At 42.8% G+C, this 21,428-nt stretch overlaps 1 protein-coding gene across 6 annotated transcripts in view; it reads right to left on the bottom strand.

Annotated features, from left to right (window-relative positions):
• trrap (transformation/transcription domain-associated protein) overlaps positions 1 to 21,428 on the bottom strand; it is a 219,792-nt gene that overhangs the window by 142,003 nt on the left and 56,361 nt on the right. For 5 of the 6 annotated variants that reach the window (XM_080206827.1, XM_080206829.1, XM_080206830.1 and 2 more), the window contains 8 exons: positions 20,379 to 20,578; positions 19,008 to 19,225; positions 18,207 to 18,404; positions 16,154 to 16,414; positions 13,448 to 13,609; positions 11,846 to 11,942; positions 9,888 to 10,009; positions 8,574 to 8,744 (listed from right to left, as the gene is read on the bottom strand). In XM_080206827.1, coding sequence (XP_080062953.1) covers positions 8,574 to 8,744; positions 9,888 to 10,009; positions 11,846 to 11,942; positions 13,448 to 13,609; positions 16,154 to 16,414; positions 18,207 to 18,404; positions 19,008 to 19,225; positions 20,379 to 20,578 — 1,429 coding nt within the window. The remainder of the gene's footprint in view (positions 1 to 8,573; positions 8,745 to 9,887; positions 10,010 to 11,845; positions 11,943 to 13,447; positions 13,610 to 16,153; positions 16,415 to 18,206; positions 18,405 to 19,007; positions 19,226 to 20,378; positions 20,579 to 21,428) is intronic. The other variant, XM_080206832.1, reaches the window with a different exon arrangement.

Genomic DNA, 21,428 nt, shown 5'->3' with positions numbered 1-21,428 from the left:
ACTTCCTGTGATTTGGAAATCGAGTAACATAATCACATGCGCAGGTTGAAAAATTCTCACATTTAGTTTCACTTGTAGTACTTGGTTTACAATACCATGACAGAAATTCAGATACAATAATCTTTACACACTGCTTGGATAGGATGCAGAAACACTCATCTAGTGACCCAGAGAACACAAGCTCAAATCCCATAGTGGGAGTAAGCAAAACAAATTCAGGTTAAAAAAAAGTAAACTAAATAAAGATAGGATTCAGTAGAAAGGAATCACGTAGCTACCAGACTGTTGGGAAAACGCAACTGGTTCACCAAAGTCCTTTATGGGAGGAAACTTGCTATCCTTATTCAATCTGTGCACATATCAAGATGGCTGACTCTTAACTGCCCTCTGAAATGGTCTAGCAAACCACTACAGTGCCAGGTCCCAGGTTCAATTGCAGCCTCGGGTCACTGTCTGTGTGGAGTTTGCAAATTCTCCCAGTGTTTGCATGGGTTTCCTCCGGGTGCTCCAGTTTCCTCCTACAGTCCAAAGATATGCAAGTTAGACTGATTGGCATGCTGAATTGACCCTAGTATCAGGGGAATTAGCAGGGTAAATGCATGCATTTGTGGGAACAGGGGACTGGATAGGATTGTGGTCGGTACAGGCTCAATGGGCCAAATGGCCCTCGTTGTGTACTGTAGGGACTCTATAAATTACATTTGTGAGGGATTTCTAAAGTTTCCAAAGGCCCTGGTCAAACGTACAGGTTTTTCAAACATCCAAAACACAACAGGCTACTCAAATAGTTAAACACCTTCCTTTCCCTGAAATCGAAGCAAAGTATTTCAGTTCTACAAAAGAAGTCACTTATCAAAACACAAGAGGAGATGCCTTTTGCTTTGAGCTGGCCGGCACCTGAAAACACATTATACAGATTTTCTACCTCATTGAATAGAATGGAAGCTTACTCTATCAATTATGTATTATCCACACACACTATCGCATCCCAATGTTAAAATAAAATGCCCCAGAGTAGAGCAGATTATTCTTCATCATTAACAATACCATTATACTATCATCAGTATCTTTCTGGAAATGGACAATTTTTTATTCAAAATACGCAATTATTAAAGTACTGTGTAATTTAGCAAGAAATCATGCAAGTAAAGCCGCTCCACTAAGGATCTCTCTGAAAACTAGTATGGAAATGCATTATTTATTTATAGTGTGTGTTCTTACACACAAAACACTTATTCCCCATATCAGTACCCACTTGCGAACTGCTGAATCTCTAACCGTACCCATTCAACAAAACATCATCAGCCAGAAATGTTGGGGGCGATTCTGAGTCCACACTCTGTCTGCAGGAATGACAGTGTGCACTAAAAATCCAGAAAGCAACCCCTCCTCCACCACCACCACCACAGTGGGTTTCCTTTGGGTGCTCCGGTTTTCTCCCACAGTGCAAAGGTGTGCGGATTAGGTTGATTGGCCAAGCTAAATTGCCCCTTAGTGTCCCAAGATGTGTAGGTTAGAGGGATTAGCAGGGTAAATATGTGGGGTTATAGGGAGAAAGCCTGGGTGAGATTGTCAGCACATATTTGATGGGTCAAATGGCTTCCTTCTGCACTGTAGGATTTCTAAGGTTTCTATATTCAAAGCCATTTCCAACAGCTTCACATACACGTGGTAGAGAAGTACCAACTCCTATGGGGGTTGGCCTTCAGACCTCCATTTTGGGCTGGGGGAGGTTTACTCAGGTTCAGATTGGGGCACCGTTTCAAGATGGCGCCCTGATCTCCGAGCAGTGGGGTTTTGCCAGCATGTTGAGGCCACACACCCCATCCCTCCCTCCCGCCGCCACCACATGATGGTGTGAAACTCACTCCCTTGATTATTTTTGGTAGTGTCGTAAGATCGATAGAGAAAACTGCTGGTTTCTCTAGAGAGAATCATGCCAGTTTTCGCACCAGAAACACATGGCCATTTTTGGTAAGATTTCACCCGTTGACTCTGATAATCAGTCTGAGTATTTTCAGCATTTTGGATTTTCTTTCCTGAATTCCCTACCTGTAATGTTTCACGTTTTGTACAGTGACCAACTGATATGTTACTGAATGAACTTGGTCATTTGTAGACTGGCACTTTTCAAAAAAATTTGTTGACGAGATGTGATTGTGACTGGCTAGGCCAGCATTTATTACCACTCCCCAATTATCTTTGAAAACCTGGTGTTGAACTGTCTTCTTGAATCACAGTAAGAAGTCTCACAACACCAGGTTAAAGTCCAACAGGTTTATTTGGTAGCAAACGCCACTAACTCATTTGGACTGTTGGACTTTAACCTGGTGTTGAGGCACTTCTTACTGTTCACCTCAGTCCAACGCCGGCATCTCCACTTCTTGAACCACTGCAGTCAATGTATTGTAGATGCATCCACAGTGCTGTTAGGAAGGGAATTCGACCCAGTAACAGTGAAGGACTCATCCTATCACTTTACTGATGATCAAGAGGACTGATGAGATGATGATTAGGCAGGTTGGATCTTACTTTTACGGACAGGACACAGTGGGAAATTTTCCACATTGCCAGACAGCTGCCAGTGTTGCTCCTGTCTTGGAATAGCTTGTCTAGGGATGTGGCAAGTTCTGGAGAAACGGAATGGTGTCAGGGACCACAGCCTTTGCAGTATCCAGCACCTTCAGCCTTTCTTGATATCTCATGGAGTGAATCGAATTGGCTGAAGACTGGCACGTGTGGTTCTGATGATCTCAGGTGGAGGTAGAGCTGTATCATTTGTTTGACTGAAAGTGGCTGCGAATGTTTCAGCTTTTGCACCAATGTGCCAGATTTCCTATTGTTGAGGATGGGTAGATATGTGGAGCCGCCTTCCCCAGTGAGTTGTTTGATTGTCTATCACTATTCATAACTGGATGTGGCAGGACAACAGAGCTCAGATTTGATCCACTGGTTGTGGGATTGTTCCGTTCCGTCTGTTACATGCTGCTTCCGCTGTTTGGCATCCACATCATCCTCTGTTGTGGTTTCACTGGGTTGACATCACAGTTTTATGTATACCTGATGCTGCCACTAACAGGTCCTTGTACACTTTTCATTGAAGTAGGGTTGATTCCCCTGGCTTGATGGTAATGGTAAGTGGGTGATATGCCAGGCCATGAGGTTACAGATTGTGGTCTTCCTCAATTCTGCTGCCGCTAATGACCCACAGTGCCTCATGGATGCCCAAAGTCCATTCAAAATCTTTTAACACAGTGGTAGTCCCACACAACATGATGGACAGTATCCTCAATATGAAGACGGGATGTCACCTCCAGACGGACTGTGGCACCCCTACCAATAGCCTCACGGACAGATATATCTGCAACCGGCAGATTGGTGAAGACAAGGTCATGCAAGTCTTTCCCCCGCATTGGTTCCCTCACCACCTACCAAAGACCCACTCTACCAGCGAAGTCCTTTCGCGGTCTGTCAGTAATGATACTACCAAGTCACTTTTGGCAATGCACATTGAAGACCCACACCCAGAGTAGATTCTGTGTCCTTGCCACCCACAGTGCTTCCTCCAATTAGTGCTCAACACTGTGTACTACTGATTCATCAACTGTGGGGGAACTGTAGGTGTTAACCAGCAAGGAGTCCCTTTGCCCATGTTTGACCTGATGCCATAAGGCGTGATGGGGTCTACAGCCAATTCCGAGGACTCTCAGAGCAACTCCCTCACAACCATTTACCATTATGCTGCCGCTTTCTCTTGGTGGGTCTGCTCTGGCACACCCAGTGTTGGCGATGGTGGTGTTTGCAACATTGTCATAATCATGAAATCATACCTTACAGACAATGTCAGTCTGTTGCTTACTAGTCTGAGGCAATTCTCCAAATTTTGCAACAAGCCCCCAGGTGTAAGAAAGGTTTTTCAGGGTTGACTGGGCTAAGTTTGTCATTGTTATCCTGGGTCAATGCCAGGTTATCCATCCAGTTTCATTCCTTATGGACTTAATAGTGGTTTGATACAAATGAGTGGATTGCTACTAGGCCATTTCAGAGGACATTTAAAAGTTAACCACATTGCTGTGGGTCTAGATTCACTTGTAGGCCAGACTGAGGACAGCAGGTTACTTTCTGTAAAAGATAGCTGTGAACCAGATGGGCTTTTTTAAAAGTAATAATCAACAATGGTTTCATGGTCACCATTAGACTAGCTTTTAACTCCAGATATATTAATTGACCAGATGGTCAATAAACCCAACTGGCGTGTTAATTTGGTAACCTATTGCCTGTACCCCTTCTGCCCTTTCTATGACTCGAATAGCACCCCTTGGCACTAACTTCAAATTGAGCAAGTCAATCAGCTGTAAAACTCGTAGTTTTATTTATGGAGGCAAACAGGCCTGGGAACAGGCAATAAATATGGTCTTTCCAACACTGTCCAATTTCCTCTCCCAGGAAAAGGAAAAGCAACCACATAATCTACCAAACTCTTCAAACTGTGCATAAAAATGCATACCACAAATGATATAAATAACATTGCCCCAGAATTATACGAAAATCTTCAGATAGTCATTTAATGCAACATCAAATATTACTGCAGTTTATTGTACCCCTAGGCCACTGCTACTTATACACTATTCCCTTCGAGTATCTATCTATATTGAGGTAATTTGCTAATTACATTTCCACAAGTAAAGCAATAATGGAAAGTATGCTGTGTCTGAAACACAGAGCCCTCTCTCAATATAACAGCAGGGAATTTTATGCGATGAAAATTGACTTTGTCACTTGACAAGCGGAAAAATGCTCCATGGAATACTGTGGGAGTCTTAAAATTCTAATACAGCAGTATGCTCCTATGTTCAGTACGGGAACAAAAATTTATATTTAACAGAGCAATTAAACCTCAACATCCTAATGCAAAATTCTCAGAGCGCAGATACTAAAATCAAGCATATCTCACCAAATGCTTATTTTCTCAACTCCCATCTTTGAAACAGTTTTATTTTCTAATTGGAACAAGGGATAATGTGGCAACAAAACCCATATATTGTTAACCTCCCATTATACCATCTCTCTCATTCCTTCCACAAATTTATATAAAACTTTACTGCAACTTGTATGGGATTTTTGGTTTCTAAGATTTAGTATGCAAGGTGTTATGGTACATAGCCACACTGAGCAGACCATCCTTCTAAACAAAAAGGTACTTATCCATAGGGTGCAGGATATATAGCACAGAAACAGGTCATTCAATCAACCAGTCCATGCCCGTGTTTATGCTCCATTTTAGCCAGCTGGTGCCTTTAACAAAGCAAAATATCCCATGGCACTTTTCAAGGAACATTACAAAATATAATTCAACATAGTCACGAAGTGACATTAGGGCCAATGGCCAAAAGCTTGGTCAGAAGTGAATGTGATGAGTGCCTTAAAAAAGAGGAAAGAGAGGTAGAGGACTCCAGAGCAGAAGGTCATGGAGGCATGGCCACCAATAGTGGATCAATTAACACTGGGAATCCCAGGAGACCAGAATTGGAGGATAGCATAGATTTAGTTTCGAAAGTTTTAGGTGGTTATGGAGAGGAGAAGCCCTAAAGGGATTTCTGAACAAGGATGAGAATTTTAAGATGGTGTTGTCAATCTGGGAGCCCATGTAGGTTAATTAGAACAAGGGGTGATGGATCAGTGGCAAATGAGAGTTGGGCAGCAAAGTTCGAGTTGACCTTAAATTCATGAGAAGTGGAATATGGTGAGGGTGGCCAGGGGTGGGAAGGAATTTTCAAATCTAGAGATGCAAAAATCAGGGCAGATTCACTTCAAGCTTACAGCTCTTCTGGAGGCTCAATGGGTAAGGGCTTAGACCATTATTGAGCTAAGTTCAGCAGGCCAGGAAGCAACTGGTTTGTTCACCTATTTGTACAGGAAATGCAAATTTCACCATGGGGAGTAGGCTTTAACACCTTCTTGTCCAAATCTAACTAGACTTACCATCTGTTGAGCTTCAAATTCAAACAGAAACCAAACAAAACTAATAGTCGCCTGGCAGAGCAGACACTGTCTTGAATGATGATTAGATAGATGAGTTATACTTTTGAGATCTGTTGAAAAAAGGACCTACATAGATCCTAAAAAAAAAGGTGTTGATTGTGAGGAAATGCCATCGGATTTTTATTTTAAGTTTAGTTTCACTGAACAAATTGGTTAGAGGTGTTATTTAAAATCAGAAAATGTTTCATATTTGACCCAAAATGACCCCAGTCCCAGGTGACAACCCAGTCCTGAAATTATTCCACAACTTGATGCTCATTACACATTCAGATCTTACCCAAACACCATCTCGCATTCACTGGTGTCAACTGCTTCTGCATTTCAACCTGTTATCCTACACCTCTTGTACGCCAAAGTCAATTCACAATGTCAATCGAATAGTGCAGGGTGTAACAATAGCCTTTAAATTCAGTTTATATCCAGGTGCCACAGCAAACTTTCAAGAGAATCAAGTAACCTTATAGATAATGTCAGATACAAATTATTAAGCTGCTTTATTTCCCAATCACAGAACACAGAGAGCAACAATAATAGCCCATTCACTTAATGTAATTTGTACGACTTGCCTGCACCTAATAATACAAAATAAGGTGAAGGTGCCCCACAGCAACAAGTTCAATTTCTCCCCACAAAACTGGCCTGGGTTTTGTTCGAGTTTTATGCCTCCCAGAAGATCATGTGCTTTTGGGTGGGTAGGTAACAAATATATGTCTCATCACAATTGTGCACAGTAGGCTAAATGGGCTAGAGGGTCTTATACTATCCATCACTTTTTGTTTGACTTTGACAAGTTAACACCTGCTTTCTTCTAAGTTTGACAGAAGCGCACTCTCACAGCTTTTTGTTTTAACACCTTGGCAAGTATTCCCGTCTCTGCTTTTTATCATTGACGGCTACAAGGAATGGGCTAGCAGACACCCTCGATTGAGTGCCTCAGGCCAGAGACTTCCTCATTCACTGATTACTGACCCAGGTTCATGCGTTTCTTACTGTTATGCTCTTTGGGGAAAATGACTTCAATGTATAACCTACCTACCTCTTTGATTAAGATTTTGGTTGTCTGACCTAATTTTTGGAAAAAAAATCACTAAGGTAGAAAGAGAAACATTTTTCCCTGGTGGGTGAGCTTTTCCGGAGTTCACCTCTGTTATCCTCACATCAGTTTACATCCCATCCCATGTAGAACCACGCTGGACAAAATATACACCACCACAAATAGCCTTGAGATGAAACATCCCTTGTTCATCGTGGCTGGGAACTTCAATCAGGCCAACTCAACAGCGTTGTACCAAGATAGTACCAACACGTCTCCTGTTCCAAAGATCCCCAACATCCTAGATCACTGCTACACAAATATCAAACTTGCCTACCGCTCTGTCACCCACCCACACTTTGGTAAATCAGACCACAAGGCTGTGTTCCTGCTCCCGGCTTAAGGCAAAAACTGAAACAGGAAAATCCATCAAAGGAAGTCATGCAATGCTAGTCTGAGGAATCAAGCTCTTTAACAAAGCCCCGTCCATCTCTCAAACCAGCCTCCCACCCACTGACACGGCCCACTGCCAGGGAAAAGCAGCCAGTGTAACCAAGGACCCCACACACCCCAGACATACTCTCTTCCACCTTCTTCCATAGAGAAAAAGATACAAAAGTCTGAGGGCACATACCAACTGACTAAGAAAAGCTTTTTCCCTGCTGTCATCAGGCTGTTGAATGGACTTACCTTGCATTAAGTTGATCTTTCTCTACACCCTAGCTATGACTATAACACTACATTCTGCACTCTTTCCTTCCTTCCCATATGTACGGTATGCTTTGTGTGTATAGCACGCAAGAAATAATATTGTTCACTGTATACAAATACATGTGACAATAATAAATCAAATCAAGGACAAAAGGACATGATCTTCAAATCAGAGCCAGACCAGTTAGATATTAGGATAGATTATAACACTTTAGAGGATGGCAAAAACTTCCAGGTACAAAAATCAGCAGATGCTAGCATAATTTAAAAGTTAATATCAATAGATTTTGATAGGGTATAAAAAGGATATGAAACCAAGTCAGGTGGATAGTGTTAGGATACAGATCAATGATTTCATTGAAAGGTGAAACAACCAGCAACTAGAGGGGCTGAATAGCCACCTCCTATAAATATGATCTCCCTATTCAGTGATTCAAAAAGAACAAACAGCATTACTGAAAGCTTCTCATTACTATAGTAGACTGGGAGATGAATAAATAGCCAAGTGCATGAGGGGTTTTCTGAACCTGCAGCAAGGACCAGTAGTATTTGCATCAATTCGTAATCAGTTTCCAATATAGCTTGACTGGTTAAATTTTGACAGTCACAAAAGTCATTGATATTCTGGCAGAAGTTAAAACACCTTCAGGAAAGAAGGGCAAAAAATTGGCCAAAGAGTAACAAAACCTTAAAACTCACTTTTGAGATTCATCATGCACTTCCAATATTGGCTTAAATCTCATCAATGCATCATTATTACAGCTGATAAAGCTGCTCATTCACTTACCATCATCTGATCACAAAATTTATCGTTAAAGGAGTTTGGAAAAAGCCTTGTAACAGAGGTCAAGCGATTCACAACATTTAAAGTCAGGCTGCGATAATCACCCAGCATCATCAGGAGTGGCCGCATGTGGGTGTGGATTTGATCTACTTCAATTGTAGCTCCCTCCAAAAACTGAAAAGGTAAATTATAAAAAGAAACTTCAAGCAATTAAAAACATTAAGATTTAGAACAATTTGCAATTAAAACTTGGTTTAGGAAAAAGGATGCTAATGCTGTTTTAAACAAAACATAAGGTACTCATGTACCTTTATTAGATAACAAACATTCAGGTTTATCAGTCCACTGTTGCTACCTGGAGGTCAAAGAACGTATCGTGGTAACCATTCAAAAACAAAAATTGATTTACCATCTTATTGTTGCAATTGCTTTGTGAAGGAGCATCAGAATCATGTTCTGACCAATACATTTCAGAAATAAAGCTATGAGGAGTTGCTGAGGGATTCATACAAGGGGTTTCAAGACTGTACTAAGCAGAGGTTCCAAGGGCAACAAACTAAAGTGGTTTAGAGTGGCTTGTGCTCATTTCAGCTCCAAGATTGTTCAAAGTCTTGAACCATGTCGCCCAAAATAAGGTGCTGCCTCCAGAATAGCTTGTATATGAATGTTGAAAAATGAAATTCATTCTCTAGTTCTAGTGTCAATGGCAGTCATAGTAATACCAATTAATGTGTGTAAATGGATCATTTATGCTATGAAAAGCCTAGCTTTTCATTAATATTCCACAAAAGGGAAAAACTTTTTCTTAAAAAGAAGACCCCCTTCTATAAATTAAAAAAGTATAGTTCACTCAAACTCAAATTTAACTTAAAATTCCAATAAATATAAATGGTCTTGCACCAAATTCCCACTTTGCTGTGCTATTTACCTCATTTCATTTAAGTCATTAAATAATGCAAAAAAAAATTTGCATTAAAAGTGAATGAATTGCCAGGCATAATACGACTGGCAATTGCCTGGTGTCTCTTAAAAACTACTGTCATTTCTACATGATGTGCACTAATATAACTAATCTGGGATTGGGGAAAAAGCAACAGTTAATTAGGACAATGAGTTCAGCCTGCATCACTCTTTTATCTGATGAGAATATACAAACTAAATTTTTAAAACTATTTTAATTACAGGCATTGTGCAAGTATCATAGTTTGGCGACATGCTGGTAAGTATTAATACAGCATTCATCATTTTTGGTTTGGATTCCTTTCAACGCATGTCTGAATAACAACTCCAGAATTGCACCGCTGTAACACAGCTGACCTTCCTCATGCAGGCCTCTCCCGCCTCCTGTAGTTCATTATTCGTCGAGTTCAGTGCCTTGAAGAGTGCGGCAATGATTTTTTCACGAGACTGAGGCAGGTAATTGCAGGCAGCGAGAGCATCTATTCAAGTAAAAGCAAAAGGGCCCGCAATTTTACTCTTCATACAAACCAAAAGAATAACATAAACCAGTGAACAACTTCCTCAGAATGTGAATTAGCATGCGTGGATTATATTTTAAAAACGGTCATCGTTTGCACATAAGGAGGAAAAACTAATTCAATTACAAACACAATTTGGTATCTTGATTTGTGAGTATATACTTACGTTACAAAATACGGCAGAAATACTGGTTTACAAACATTGGTATTTCAAGTATAAAATAAATAATGGATGCTCGAATGAGGTATTTAAAGATGACTAAAGGATCAGATAGGGCAGACAGAGCAAAACTATTTCCTCTGGTGGGGGGGCATCCAGAGGGTGGGGGCATAACATAAAATTGGAGCATAGCCTTTCAGGGGATATAGAAGAATCCCTACCGTCCAGAAAGAGGCCATTTGGCCCATCGTGTGACTGCACCAATCACAATCCCACCCAGGTCCTATCCCCATAACTTCACTTATTTACCCTGTTAATCCCCCTGACACTAAGGGACAATTCAGAATGGCCTATCAACCTAACCTGCACATCTTTGGACTGTGGGAGGAAACCAAAGCACCCAGAGGAAACCCACGCAGACATGGGGAGAATGAGCAAACTCCACACAGATGTCACCTGAAGCCAGGATTGAACCCGGGTCCCTGGCACCATGAGGTCACAGTGCTAACCACTGTGCCATCGTTAGGAAGCACTTTGTCACACAATGCGTAAAGGAGATCCTCTCCCTCAAAAGGCTGGCAAGATCTGGGGGGGCAGGAGCAAGTAAAAACTTCAGAATTGAAATAGTGAAGAGATTTCTAAGGACAGGTTCAAGCAGCTGTGGGGCCTTCTCCCATTCTGACATTCTATAATTGCATGTACAAATGTACAATTAATATGAGGGGAGCTGTAGAAATAATAGACAACATTTAAATCAAGTACTATTCTCGTTCTCTATGCATCGCAGCAGTCTTGCCCCAACACAGCATGCGTTAATGCTTCATTTTTATTTTTTTTTAAATCTATGCTGTGGGATACATTAAGAACACAAATATCTTGTTGAAAATAAAGCACTGAGTGCAGCAGTTTATAATCTCCTGTACAGTGTTTTATTTTAAACAAAACTTGCAATGTGCTGTTTAAAGCAGGTCATCAACTTAATGTTCACTGACCTGCCAGCGCGCTCCATCAAGCTTGTCAAATTTTTATGGGGTTTCTAGATTTAGGGAGTTTCCAGTCCTGAGTTTTCTAAAATGTCTCATGTTAAGCTGTCACATTGTGTTGGCCAGGAAGGATTCCAAATACTATTGCCTTCCACAGGTGGTTTCTGACAGGTTTTACTGCATTAGTCATTGCTTAAAAAACATACACATTTCTGTTGGCTTTCTGTGAACCACATCCCCACAGCTGCTGAACATCTGAACAGGGTGCTCGCAAATCTTCGACTATCTGCGATTTTGCCAGTGCCTATGAATGTGCATGCGAGGGTAACCCAGGGGAGGACCCACATCACATGCATCTTCCAGCTGGCCCCTCAAACCTCTATCTACGACATTAAGTATTAGCACCATGACATGTGTATGTCAACGTACAGACTGGCCTTACTACACCTTTTCAAATCCCATCCACGGTTAAAATATTACCACGCAGAAATTTCATCTAAAAGTGAAACTAGGATGGACTGGCATTTTCCAGGAATTGCCTTTTAAATTTGTCACTAAGTGGCTCCAAATTGAATGGAAGTTTGGTAAAAGTACTGCTGGACGTCTTAAGGCAGAAGCAGCTTTCTGCTTTTTTGTTACCATAGTTTCACTTACTCAGGGCAGCGATGCGTAAAGGCACAAGTGAGGGCAGGCTTTTGTAGCATGGTAATTTCATAAGTGCAACATCTTCTGCCTCGCACAGATTTAGCAACTGTAACAAAATAAAAGCATTTAACCATCGTTTGCTAAATGGAAATATTCAACTGGTGACAGCTTTCTGAACAAGTATTTTCAGTGCATAAAACCATTTTCTCCAAATACATCCTAAAAACTTCAATTTTTAAACTGACCTCCATGCACTTAATTCATTGGTTTTCATTAGTGAGCAGAAATTGGAGACAGAAGGTACATTTGCAAACTTAAAGTGTTTCAAAAAAAAACCTGCAGTGCAGGGGTAAATCAGGAGGAAGTGCTGCAAATCTAGATGGAAATTGCAGCAAAGTTAACCATGATAATCAATTTGAGGTTAACTCAGTTACGAGTCTAATCATTCATAATCTCATGACGTCCCAAAATCCTTCACAGACAAGGGGGGGTGTTTTCACTGTTGCGAGGCAAGTTGATTTATTAGCATCACAAGTAGGCTTACATTAACATTGCAACGAAGTTACCGTGAAAATCCCCTAGTCGCCACCGGCACCTGTTCAGGTACCCCAAGGGAAAATTTAGCATTTCCAATGCACCTAACCAGCATGTCTGTGGGAGGAAACTGGAGCACCCAGAGGAAATCCATGCAGACACGGGGAGAGTATGCAGACCGCACACCGACAGTGGGTCAAGCTGGGAATTGAACTCAGGTCCCCGGCTTTGTGTGGAAGCCATGCTAACCACTGTGCCCCTGGGCCATGATGTGGGTATGCCGGCGTTGGACTGGCGTAAACACAGTAAAAACTCTGACCTGACGAAGGGACTAACCCCGAAAGCTTGTGACTCTATTATCAAATAAATCGGTTGGACTAAAACCTGGTGTTGTCAGACTTTCCACTGGGCGATCCCCAGGGCAGACAATTTGCACTTAGCAAGTTTCCACAAACAGCAATGTGATAATCTGCTTTAATTGTGTTGGGTGTGGGATAAATATCTGCCGGGTCTCTGCTGTTCTTCACGCAATCTTTTAAACCATTTGCGGGAGGCAAATGGAGCCTTGTTTTAACATCTCAACCAAAAGGCGGCATCTTTTAACAGTGCAGTATTCCCAGTACTGCCCAGAGGCTTCTTCCTATATGAAAGCACACATCTTTTGAGTTCCGCAGCAACTATCCAGCCTCTTGAATGACGTGCAGACACATCAACACCTTAATATTCTTGAGTGGAATTGTCCAAGGCACACACAAGCCTGAAGCAAATGACTCTCTCTAGCCACTGAAAGCTATCTACATGAAAGGCCTTGAAACTAAAATGCTCAAATTGACAGTATAGAAAGCAAACCTGAACTTTAAATAAAAACTCCCGAAGCTAAATCTTCAGCCAAAGTAACTGGATTTTCTTTTTTTGCTGAACTAATGACTTGTTAGGCAGATTGCCAAGCAAATCACTACAGATGTGGCAATCCTAGAGAAGTCATATTGATCATAGTGAACGGCCACTAAAAAGATCACACTGGAAAACAGAGAAGAATAGTGACTCGCGGATGAAGTATAGATGTCCAGTCTTTACCTCTGTATAAAATACTTTGTGCTCCACTACATTGAGATCCATGGTGAACAACCTGGGCTGCAGAGTGGTGCAAAACGTATTTCCTTCCATCAATCCGATCTGAGCATTTGCTGGTTGATGCCGCAGTAAGTGCTTCTTGGGTGGAACCATGTCTTGTAGGACCTGACAGCACAGGGAATAATGCACAATCAGATTAGCATTCTACACTTAGGTCAGTGCTGCACGAAAGTGACACTTTTCAACACATGTTGCATAAAAGATTACAAGCACATCCTAAATGCAAACACAGGGAACTCAAAGTTTCCAGAGTTCTATCAACACTCTTCCAAAATAAAAAAAAATCAACCCCGTAGTTTCATACTTGAAAATGAAGAATCATGTACACATTGCCGAGGTCATAAGAACATAAGAAATAGGAGCAGGAGTAGGCCATCTGGCCCTTCGAGCCTGCCCCGCCATTCAATAAGATCATGGCTGATCTGTCGTGGCTCAGTTCCACATTCCCGCCCTCTCCCCATAACCCTTAATCCCCTCGCTTATCAAAAACCCATCAACCCGCGTCTTAAAAATATTTAGCGAGGCAGCCTCCACCACCTCAATGGGCAGAGAATTCCAGAGATTCACCACCCTTTGAGTGAAGAAGTTCCTCCTCAACTCCATTCTAAACCGCCCCCCCTTTATCTTGAGGCTGTACCCCCTAGTCCTACTATCCTTTGAGCGGGAAGAGCCTCTCCACCTCTATCCTATCCATCCCATTCATCATCTTATACGTCTCAATGAGATCTCCCCTCATTCTTCTAAACTCTAACAAGTACAAGCCTAGTTTATTCAGCCTCTCCTCATAGCTCAACCCCCTCAACTCCGGTATCAGCCTAGTAAACCTCCTCTGCACTCCCTCCAAGGCCAAAATATCCTTGCGTAAGTACGGCGACCAAAACTGCACACAGTACTCCAGCTGCGGCCTCACCAATGCCCTATACAGCTGCAGCAAGACCTCCCTACTTTTATATTCAATCCCCCTCGCTATGAAGGCCAGCATCCCATTAGCCTTCCTGACCACCTGCTGCACCTGCAGGCTGGGTTTTTGCGACTCATGCACAAGGACCCCGAGGTCCCTCTGCACCGTCACCTGCTGCAGTTTTTCGCCCCGTAAGTAATAGTCCTTCCTACCATTGTTCCTACCAAAGTGGACCACCTCGCACTTGCCAACATTAAATTCCATTTGCCATTTCCTGGCCCATTCGCCCAGCCTATCTAGATCCTTCTGTAGACTCTCCACACCCTCCGTGCAATTTGCCGTTCCACCAATCTTGGTGTCATCAGCAAATTTCGACACCATACACTCGGTTCCCTCCTCCAGATCATCTATATAAATGGTAAATAGCTGAGGCCCCAGCACCGACCCCTGGGGCACTCCACTAGTCACCAACTGCCAATCCGAATAGCACCCATTAACCCCCACTCTCTGCCTCCTATTTGACAACCAATCCTCTATCCACGCTAACACCCTACCCCCAACTCCATGCCCCCCTACCTTCTGCAATAACCTCTTGTGAGGTACCTTGTCAAACGCCTTCTGAAAATCAAGAAAGACCACATTCACTGGCTCTCCTCTATCCACCGCCCTAGACACATCCTCATAGAACTCCAATAAGTTTGTCAGACACGACTTCCCCTTAACGAAACCGTGCTGCGTCTGCTCTATCAAGCAATTCCCCTCAAGATGCCTCGCTATTTCCTCCTTGATGACTGATTCTAACATTTTACCTACAACAGACGTTAAACTAACCGGCCTATAATTCCCTGCCTTTTGCCTGGCACCCTTCTTAAACAACGGTGTAACATTAGCCACTTTCCAATCTTCCGGCACTTCCCCGGAATCCGGCAACATCTGGAAAATAACCACCAAGGCATCCAAGGTCACCAGGTTATCAGTGGTAAAATCCAAGCCAAAGGCGTCATTATATTAAAGCTCCTCTCCACACCCAGCTGTTTACCCGAGCAGATACCAAAATGTATAGTGGGTGGCACAGTAGCTAGCATTGCTGCCTCACAGCACCAGGGACCTGGGTTGAATTCCGGTCTCCGGTGACTGTGTGGAGTTAGCACGTTCACCCCGTGTCTGCGCAGGTTTCTTCCAGGTGTTCCAGTTTCCTCCCATACTCCAAAGATGTGCAGGTTAGATGGATTGGCCATGCTAAATTGTCCCATAGTGTCAGTGGGATTCATGGGTTACAAGGATAAGGATCTGGGTGGGATTGTTGTCGGTGCAGGCTCGATGGGCCGAATAGCCTTCTTCTGCACTGTAGGGATTCTATGATTCCAGTATCTTCAACATGATAACATGCCAACACAGAAAATTTCTGTTCATCCCCAAAGATCAGAGTTAAGGTTTAAGCATCCTCCATGTAGGAGAATTCTCCATTTGAACAACAACAATAATCCCAATCGGGGTTAGTCATCTAATTTTCTTTATTAGTAACTCTTTGACGGGACAAGTTTATGTCTTTGAACACCCACCGCCCCCCCAATGTTCTGGCACATTTGTGTATAATCCAGTGAGTGGACTTTTCTTATTATTTGCCTAAAAGCCACCCTGATCGACAAACAATTTAATCTTCTTCAACGGTCATTGATGAGACTAAGAATCTCAAGTTACAAAGTGCACCTCCAGTTAGGTAGAATAGTCCACTATTTATACTGCACCTCTTTGTGGGGCTCCATGATTTCGGTTACACTTTTCCCTGTTACTTGGGCAAGCACTTGCAAAGAATGCATGGCCTGCTTTCGCACAGTGGAGTTTGGAGAGGTCACTTCTCGCACCAAGTCATGGGTCACGTGGTGAAATGACTTTTCCTGAGCTGCGAGCAGCTCTTCAGACTTCTCTTCATCCTTCAAGGGGGTTGCACAGCGAACTAGTAGCTGCTCTAAGGTGGTTTTGGCCATTGCGACTGCTCCATTGGAAACCTGCACAGAAGAACGTTATCAAGTAGAAAGTAGTTTTGCATCAGGAATTTATACCATCTAATTGCATGGTGGTCTGTTTGATGCTCTAACTTGCAGCAAGCCCTCATTACCCATTAACCCTCAACCAATGCTCACCTGACTTACATTAGCTCCCAATGCGACAACGCTGCAATTTAAAAATTCTCATCATTTATCTCCAAATCCCTCCATTGTCTCAACTCTCCTATTATCTCAAGATCTACCACCCTTTGAGACGTCTGCACTCTGAATTCTGGCTTCTTGACAAACCTCCACCAAAGGGCGGCACAGTAGCATAGTGGATAGCACCGCTGCTTCACAGCTCCAGGGACCTGGGTTCGGGTCACTATCCGTGTGGAGTTTGCACATTCTCCTCGTATCTGCGTGGGTTTCCTCCAGGTAGTCCGGTTTCCTCCCACAGTCCAAAGATGTGCAGGTTAGGTTGATTGGCCATGCTAAAAATTGCCCCTGAGAATCCTGAGATATGTAGGTTAGAGGAATTAATGAGAAAATATGTAGGGATATCGGGGTAGGGCTTGGGTGGGATTGTGGTCAATGCAGACTCGATGGCTCTTTTTGCACTGTAGGATTTCTATGATTCTATGAAAGGGAGCAAATGGCATGTTGATCTTCACAGCTAGAGTATTATGTGCAGTTTTGGTCTCCTTCTCTGAGGAAGGATGTTCTTGCTCAAGGGAGTGCAGCGAAGGTTTACCAGGCTGATTCCGGGGATAGTGGGGCTCACGTACGAAGAACGATTAACAGGGTTGAGATTTTCGGTGGCATTCAGACAAATGACTAGATCAGGTCTAGACAGGGTAGATGCAGAGAGGATATTCCCAGTGGTGGGGAGTCCAGAACCAGGGGTCACAGTCTGAGGATTCAGGGTAGAACACTTAGGACGGAGGTGAGGAGACATTTGTTCATCCAAAGAGTAATGAGTCTGTGGAATTCATTACCACAGGAAGTAGCTGATGCCAAACCACGGAATGTAATCAAGAGGCGGCTGGATATTGCACTGGGGCGAATGGGATCACAGGTTATGGGGAAAGAACAGGATTCAGTTATGGAGTTGGATGATCAGCCACGATCACAGTGAATAGTAGAGCAGGCTCGAAGAGTCAAATGACCTCCTCCTGCTCCTATCTTCTACACTTCTATGTTAACCTTGACCTTATTTGCTCCACCACTGCTGGCTGTGTCATTAGCTGCCTAGGTGCCAAGCTCTGACATACCGTCCCCAAATTCTCTACTTCTCTCTCGTATTTTGAAGCATTCTTAAAACCTATCTCTCTGACCAAGCTTTCAGTCACCAGTCCCAGTATCTCCTTATGTGGCTCAGCGTCAAATTTTATTATGTAAAAAGGCACTAGCTGACCATAAAATCATCTCCTCCTCATGCCTTTAGAGCAAAAGCAGCCAAGTTTCATTGCAGTGACCAGCACTGTGGCACAGTGGTTAGCACTGCTGCCTCACAGCGCCAGGAATCGGGGTTCAATTCCAGTCTTCGGTCACTTAGTGCTCCAGTTTTTCCCACACTCATAAGATATGCAAGTCAGGTTGATTGGCCTCGCCAAATTGCCACTTAGTGTCGGTGGACTGGCAGGGCAAATATATGGGGCTACAGGGATAAGGGCTGGGAGAGAATGCGGTCAGTGCAGACTCGACCACATCCAGTCCAACTGCACACGTTCAATGCTAGCATGAGTTGGTCAGAAATACTGATCGTCACAAACTACATTCATCCCATACGATGCAGGGAAAAGCATTGTACCTCGCCAGTCAAATCCATCATGACGAAGAGGAGAGCTTTCAGAAAGGTTTGCTGATTCTGTAGAACCCAGATCAAAGGAAGGCGCTCCATCAGGAACTTAATGGACACCACACCTCCAAGTTTAGCATACCAAGCTTGTTCATAGCAGCAGGCGCAAAGACGCTCCACAATGTAAGAAAACAACGGCAACAAACATGCCTAATGGAATTGGAAAGAAAAGGTTACTCAGTTGACCACATCCAATGCATGAGAAATTCTAATCATCTAATATCTATTAACTGGAACAGGGTGCGATATCTATCAGGTTTTTTTGGAGGAGCAATCCCATCCGTCCTGGCAGGTGAACATAAAAAAAATTCCATGGAAATATTTTGAAGAATGCCCGCACCTCTCCCCAAGCGATGTTCCAGTCGGTGTCTATCCTTCAATCAACATCACTAAGAAACAAATTAACCTGCCGTTATCACATTGTTGTGAGCTTGCTGACTACAAAGAGGCTGCTGCATTTCATCCATTAACACAAGGCATAGGAGCAGAAGTAGGCCATTCAGCCCATCAAGTCTGCTCTGCCACTCAATGAGACCATGACTTGTCTGATACTTCGTCACCTTAACCCCATAATCCTCAATTCACTTACTGATTAAAGTCTACTGCAAATGAATAAACATATTGGCAGAGGTTATGAAAGGCACCATATAAATGCAAGTTCTCACTTTCTATTTTGAGATCTTCTCTTAAGGTTGTAAATGAAAGATTGTGACAAAATCCAACATGTATATCATTAGAAATTCAAGGACCTACCCGTTCCTTTGAACCTAAGATGATGCTTGCTACATCAAAGATAACAGCCAGAGCCACCTCTCCGATTTTGCAGAGTTCCTTTTCCTCATAAGCCATGCAGATGGCTATAGCGTCAATAAGAACAAGTGGGTCCATTCCTTTAGACCCATTTTCTTCACTGTGGAACATGGCTGTGCTTGGCTGACTGCCTACTTGATAACACTGCAGCAAGAATGGGCCTGGGAAATACAAGTTAATTTCTTAAAAAATTACACCACATGCCAAATAAAAACACAGAACCACAGGCCACAAACAAAATGATAGCTGCAATAATTTATACATTAACGCAGGCAAAAAGGCAGCAATTGCTAAATTAAATTCACTGAATGAAAATGTTGCTGGGCTAAGGGAGCCAGCACATAGTAAAATGTTACAAGTTAGACCACACCACCCATGCACTGAGCAATGCACACATTTCACGCAAACATCTGCTGAAGTTAGTCAATTTATCTGGTCATCCCTCTCCAGGTTGTTTGATCACAGATCATAGAACCCTACAGTGCAGAAAGAGGCCCTTCGGCCCATCGAGTCTGCACCGAACACAATTCCACACAGGCCCTACCCCCATATCCCTACATATTATACCCACTAATCCCTCTAACCTACACATCCCTGGATACTAAGGGCAATTTCTTAGCATGGCCAATCAACCTAACCTGCACATCTTTGAACTGTGGGAGGAAACCAGAGTACCCGGAGGAAACCCACGCAGACACGAGGAGAATGTGTAAAATCCACACAGACAGTGACCCGAGCCAGGAATCGAACCCAGGACCCTGGAGCTGTGAAGCAGCAATGCTAACCACTGTGCTACTGTGCCGTCCCATGTTTGTGGGAACTTGCTGTGCACAAATTGGCTGCCTTGTTTCTAACATTATAATACTTCAGAAGTAATTCATTGGCTGCGAAGCGATTTGGGCTGTCATTTGAAATAGACCTTCTTTCCCTTAGTTGAATATGGCAGCTAAATTGTTTGAAATACAATCCTTCAAACATGCAGCAAAAGGAAGATATCATTAATACAAAGCAACAGAAATGTTGCTAAACCAAAATAGTTAAGTGTTCTTTTTTCCCAAATATTGTCAGAGGCAGAAAAGAACACTTGTTATAATACTGCCTTGCGAGCAGAGCTCAACGAGTTCATTTAATTCTTCAGATAGACACAATAATCCATTTTTACTTTGGTGAATTATGATAGGAATTTTGCACTTGTGAACTAAACCAGAGCAATATTTTCCTTCCCATTCTTATTTTTCCTTACAATAACTTCCAAAAATGTCAGAGGGGCCCCCAAGTTCAATCTCACCCATGCAGAAGGTGACATTTACTCACCGCACTGTTGAGCGACTGCCACCATGGTGTAGTGACGGATTAAGCTCGCCACGAAAGGCAGAGCACTAGGCCGTAGATCTTTGATGACGGCTGACATAAACGCGCCTGTCAAAGCCTGTTCGAATGTTTTACGAGCGGGTGTGTCCTGTGCTTTGTAACGATGCGATATAATTACACTGGGTATCGCCTTCTCTGTGAAGCTGGGAGACAACGCGAAATTAATTCAAGAAAACCACTCGCCGCATTATTAACAAGTCAACCATGAAAATCACACAGCGGGTAGAAGAGTTTCTTTTACATTTTGATAGAATTGACCCAATGCAATTACTCCATTTTAATACTGTCAGCAACTGACCACAAATAAGATGGATGGTTCAATTTCATCACAGCTATTTAGGGCCAGCTGCTGCAAATAAGGCAAATGTGCTCCGAATGGTACAAGCGCTGACAACCAAATGCGATTATTGAGTGACGTTTCAATATTTACAGTACGCTGTGCTCAAGTCATTTCATTTGGTTTTGAAAGGCTGAAATATTAATCAATTTGGCAGACAAAAAGAGCTATTATGCCAAGATTGAAAAATGCTTATGCTGCTGCCCTTATCACTCGATGAGATTCCAGCAGCGCCTTTATTGAGAGAAGTTTCTCCTCTTGCAAATTTTTACCCACTTCTCGAAAGCACTTCAGTCTGATTCAATGGCCAACTGATGCTCTCTTCATCTCAAGCAAGCAGCTATAGATTGCAGGACATTTTTAATAGCAAGAATTGGCTAGTTATTTGCCCAGAGAGTACCTTGCAGCTGGGCCAACATCCTGCCTTCATCAAATATTCACACACAAGCACATGCACGCAGTTCCTATAGGGGACATCCAGTTAGCCATCAGAAGCAATTGAACCTAAATGTTTCCCTTCCTAAAATAAGGATGCAAAGGCCATTTATAGTGTCCCCTCCACATCCCTGTTTGAATTCAGCATAACTCATGGACCAAACCCAAGGCCTTCTCTGTAGTGTTCAGTTGCTTGTTGATTAACATTAAGTAACAGAGAC

Source organism: Carcharhinus amblyrhynchos, chromosome 18 (genome assembly GCF_965287045.1).
Source record: "Carcharhinus amblyrhynchos chromosome 18, sCarAmb.v2.hapA, whole genome shotgun sequence".
NCBI lineage: Eukaryota > Metazoa > Chordata > Chondrichthyes > Carcharhiniformes > Carcharhinidae > Carcharhinus > Carcharhinus amblyrhynchos.
Note: the sequence above shows the minus strand (reverse complement) of the source record. Positions and strands in the feature narration are given on the sequence as shown.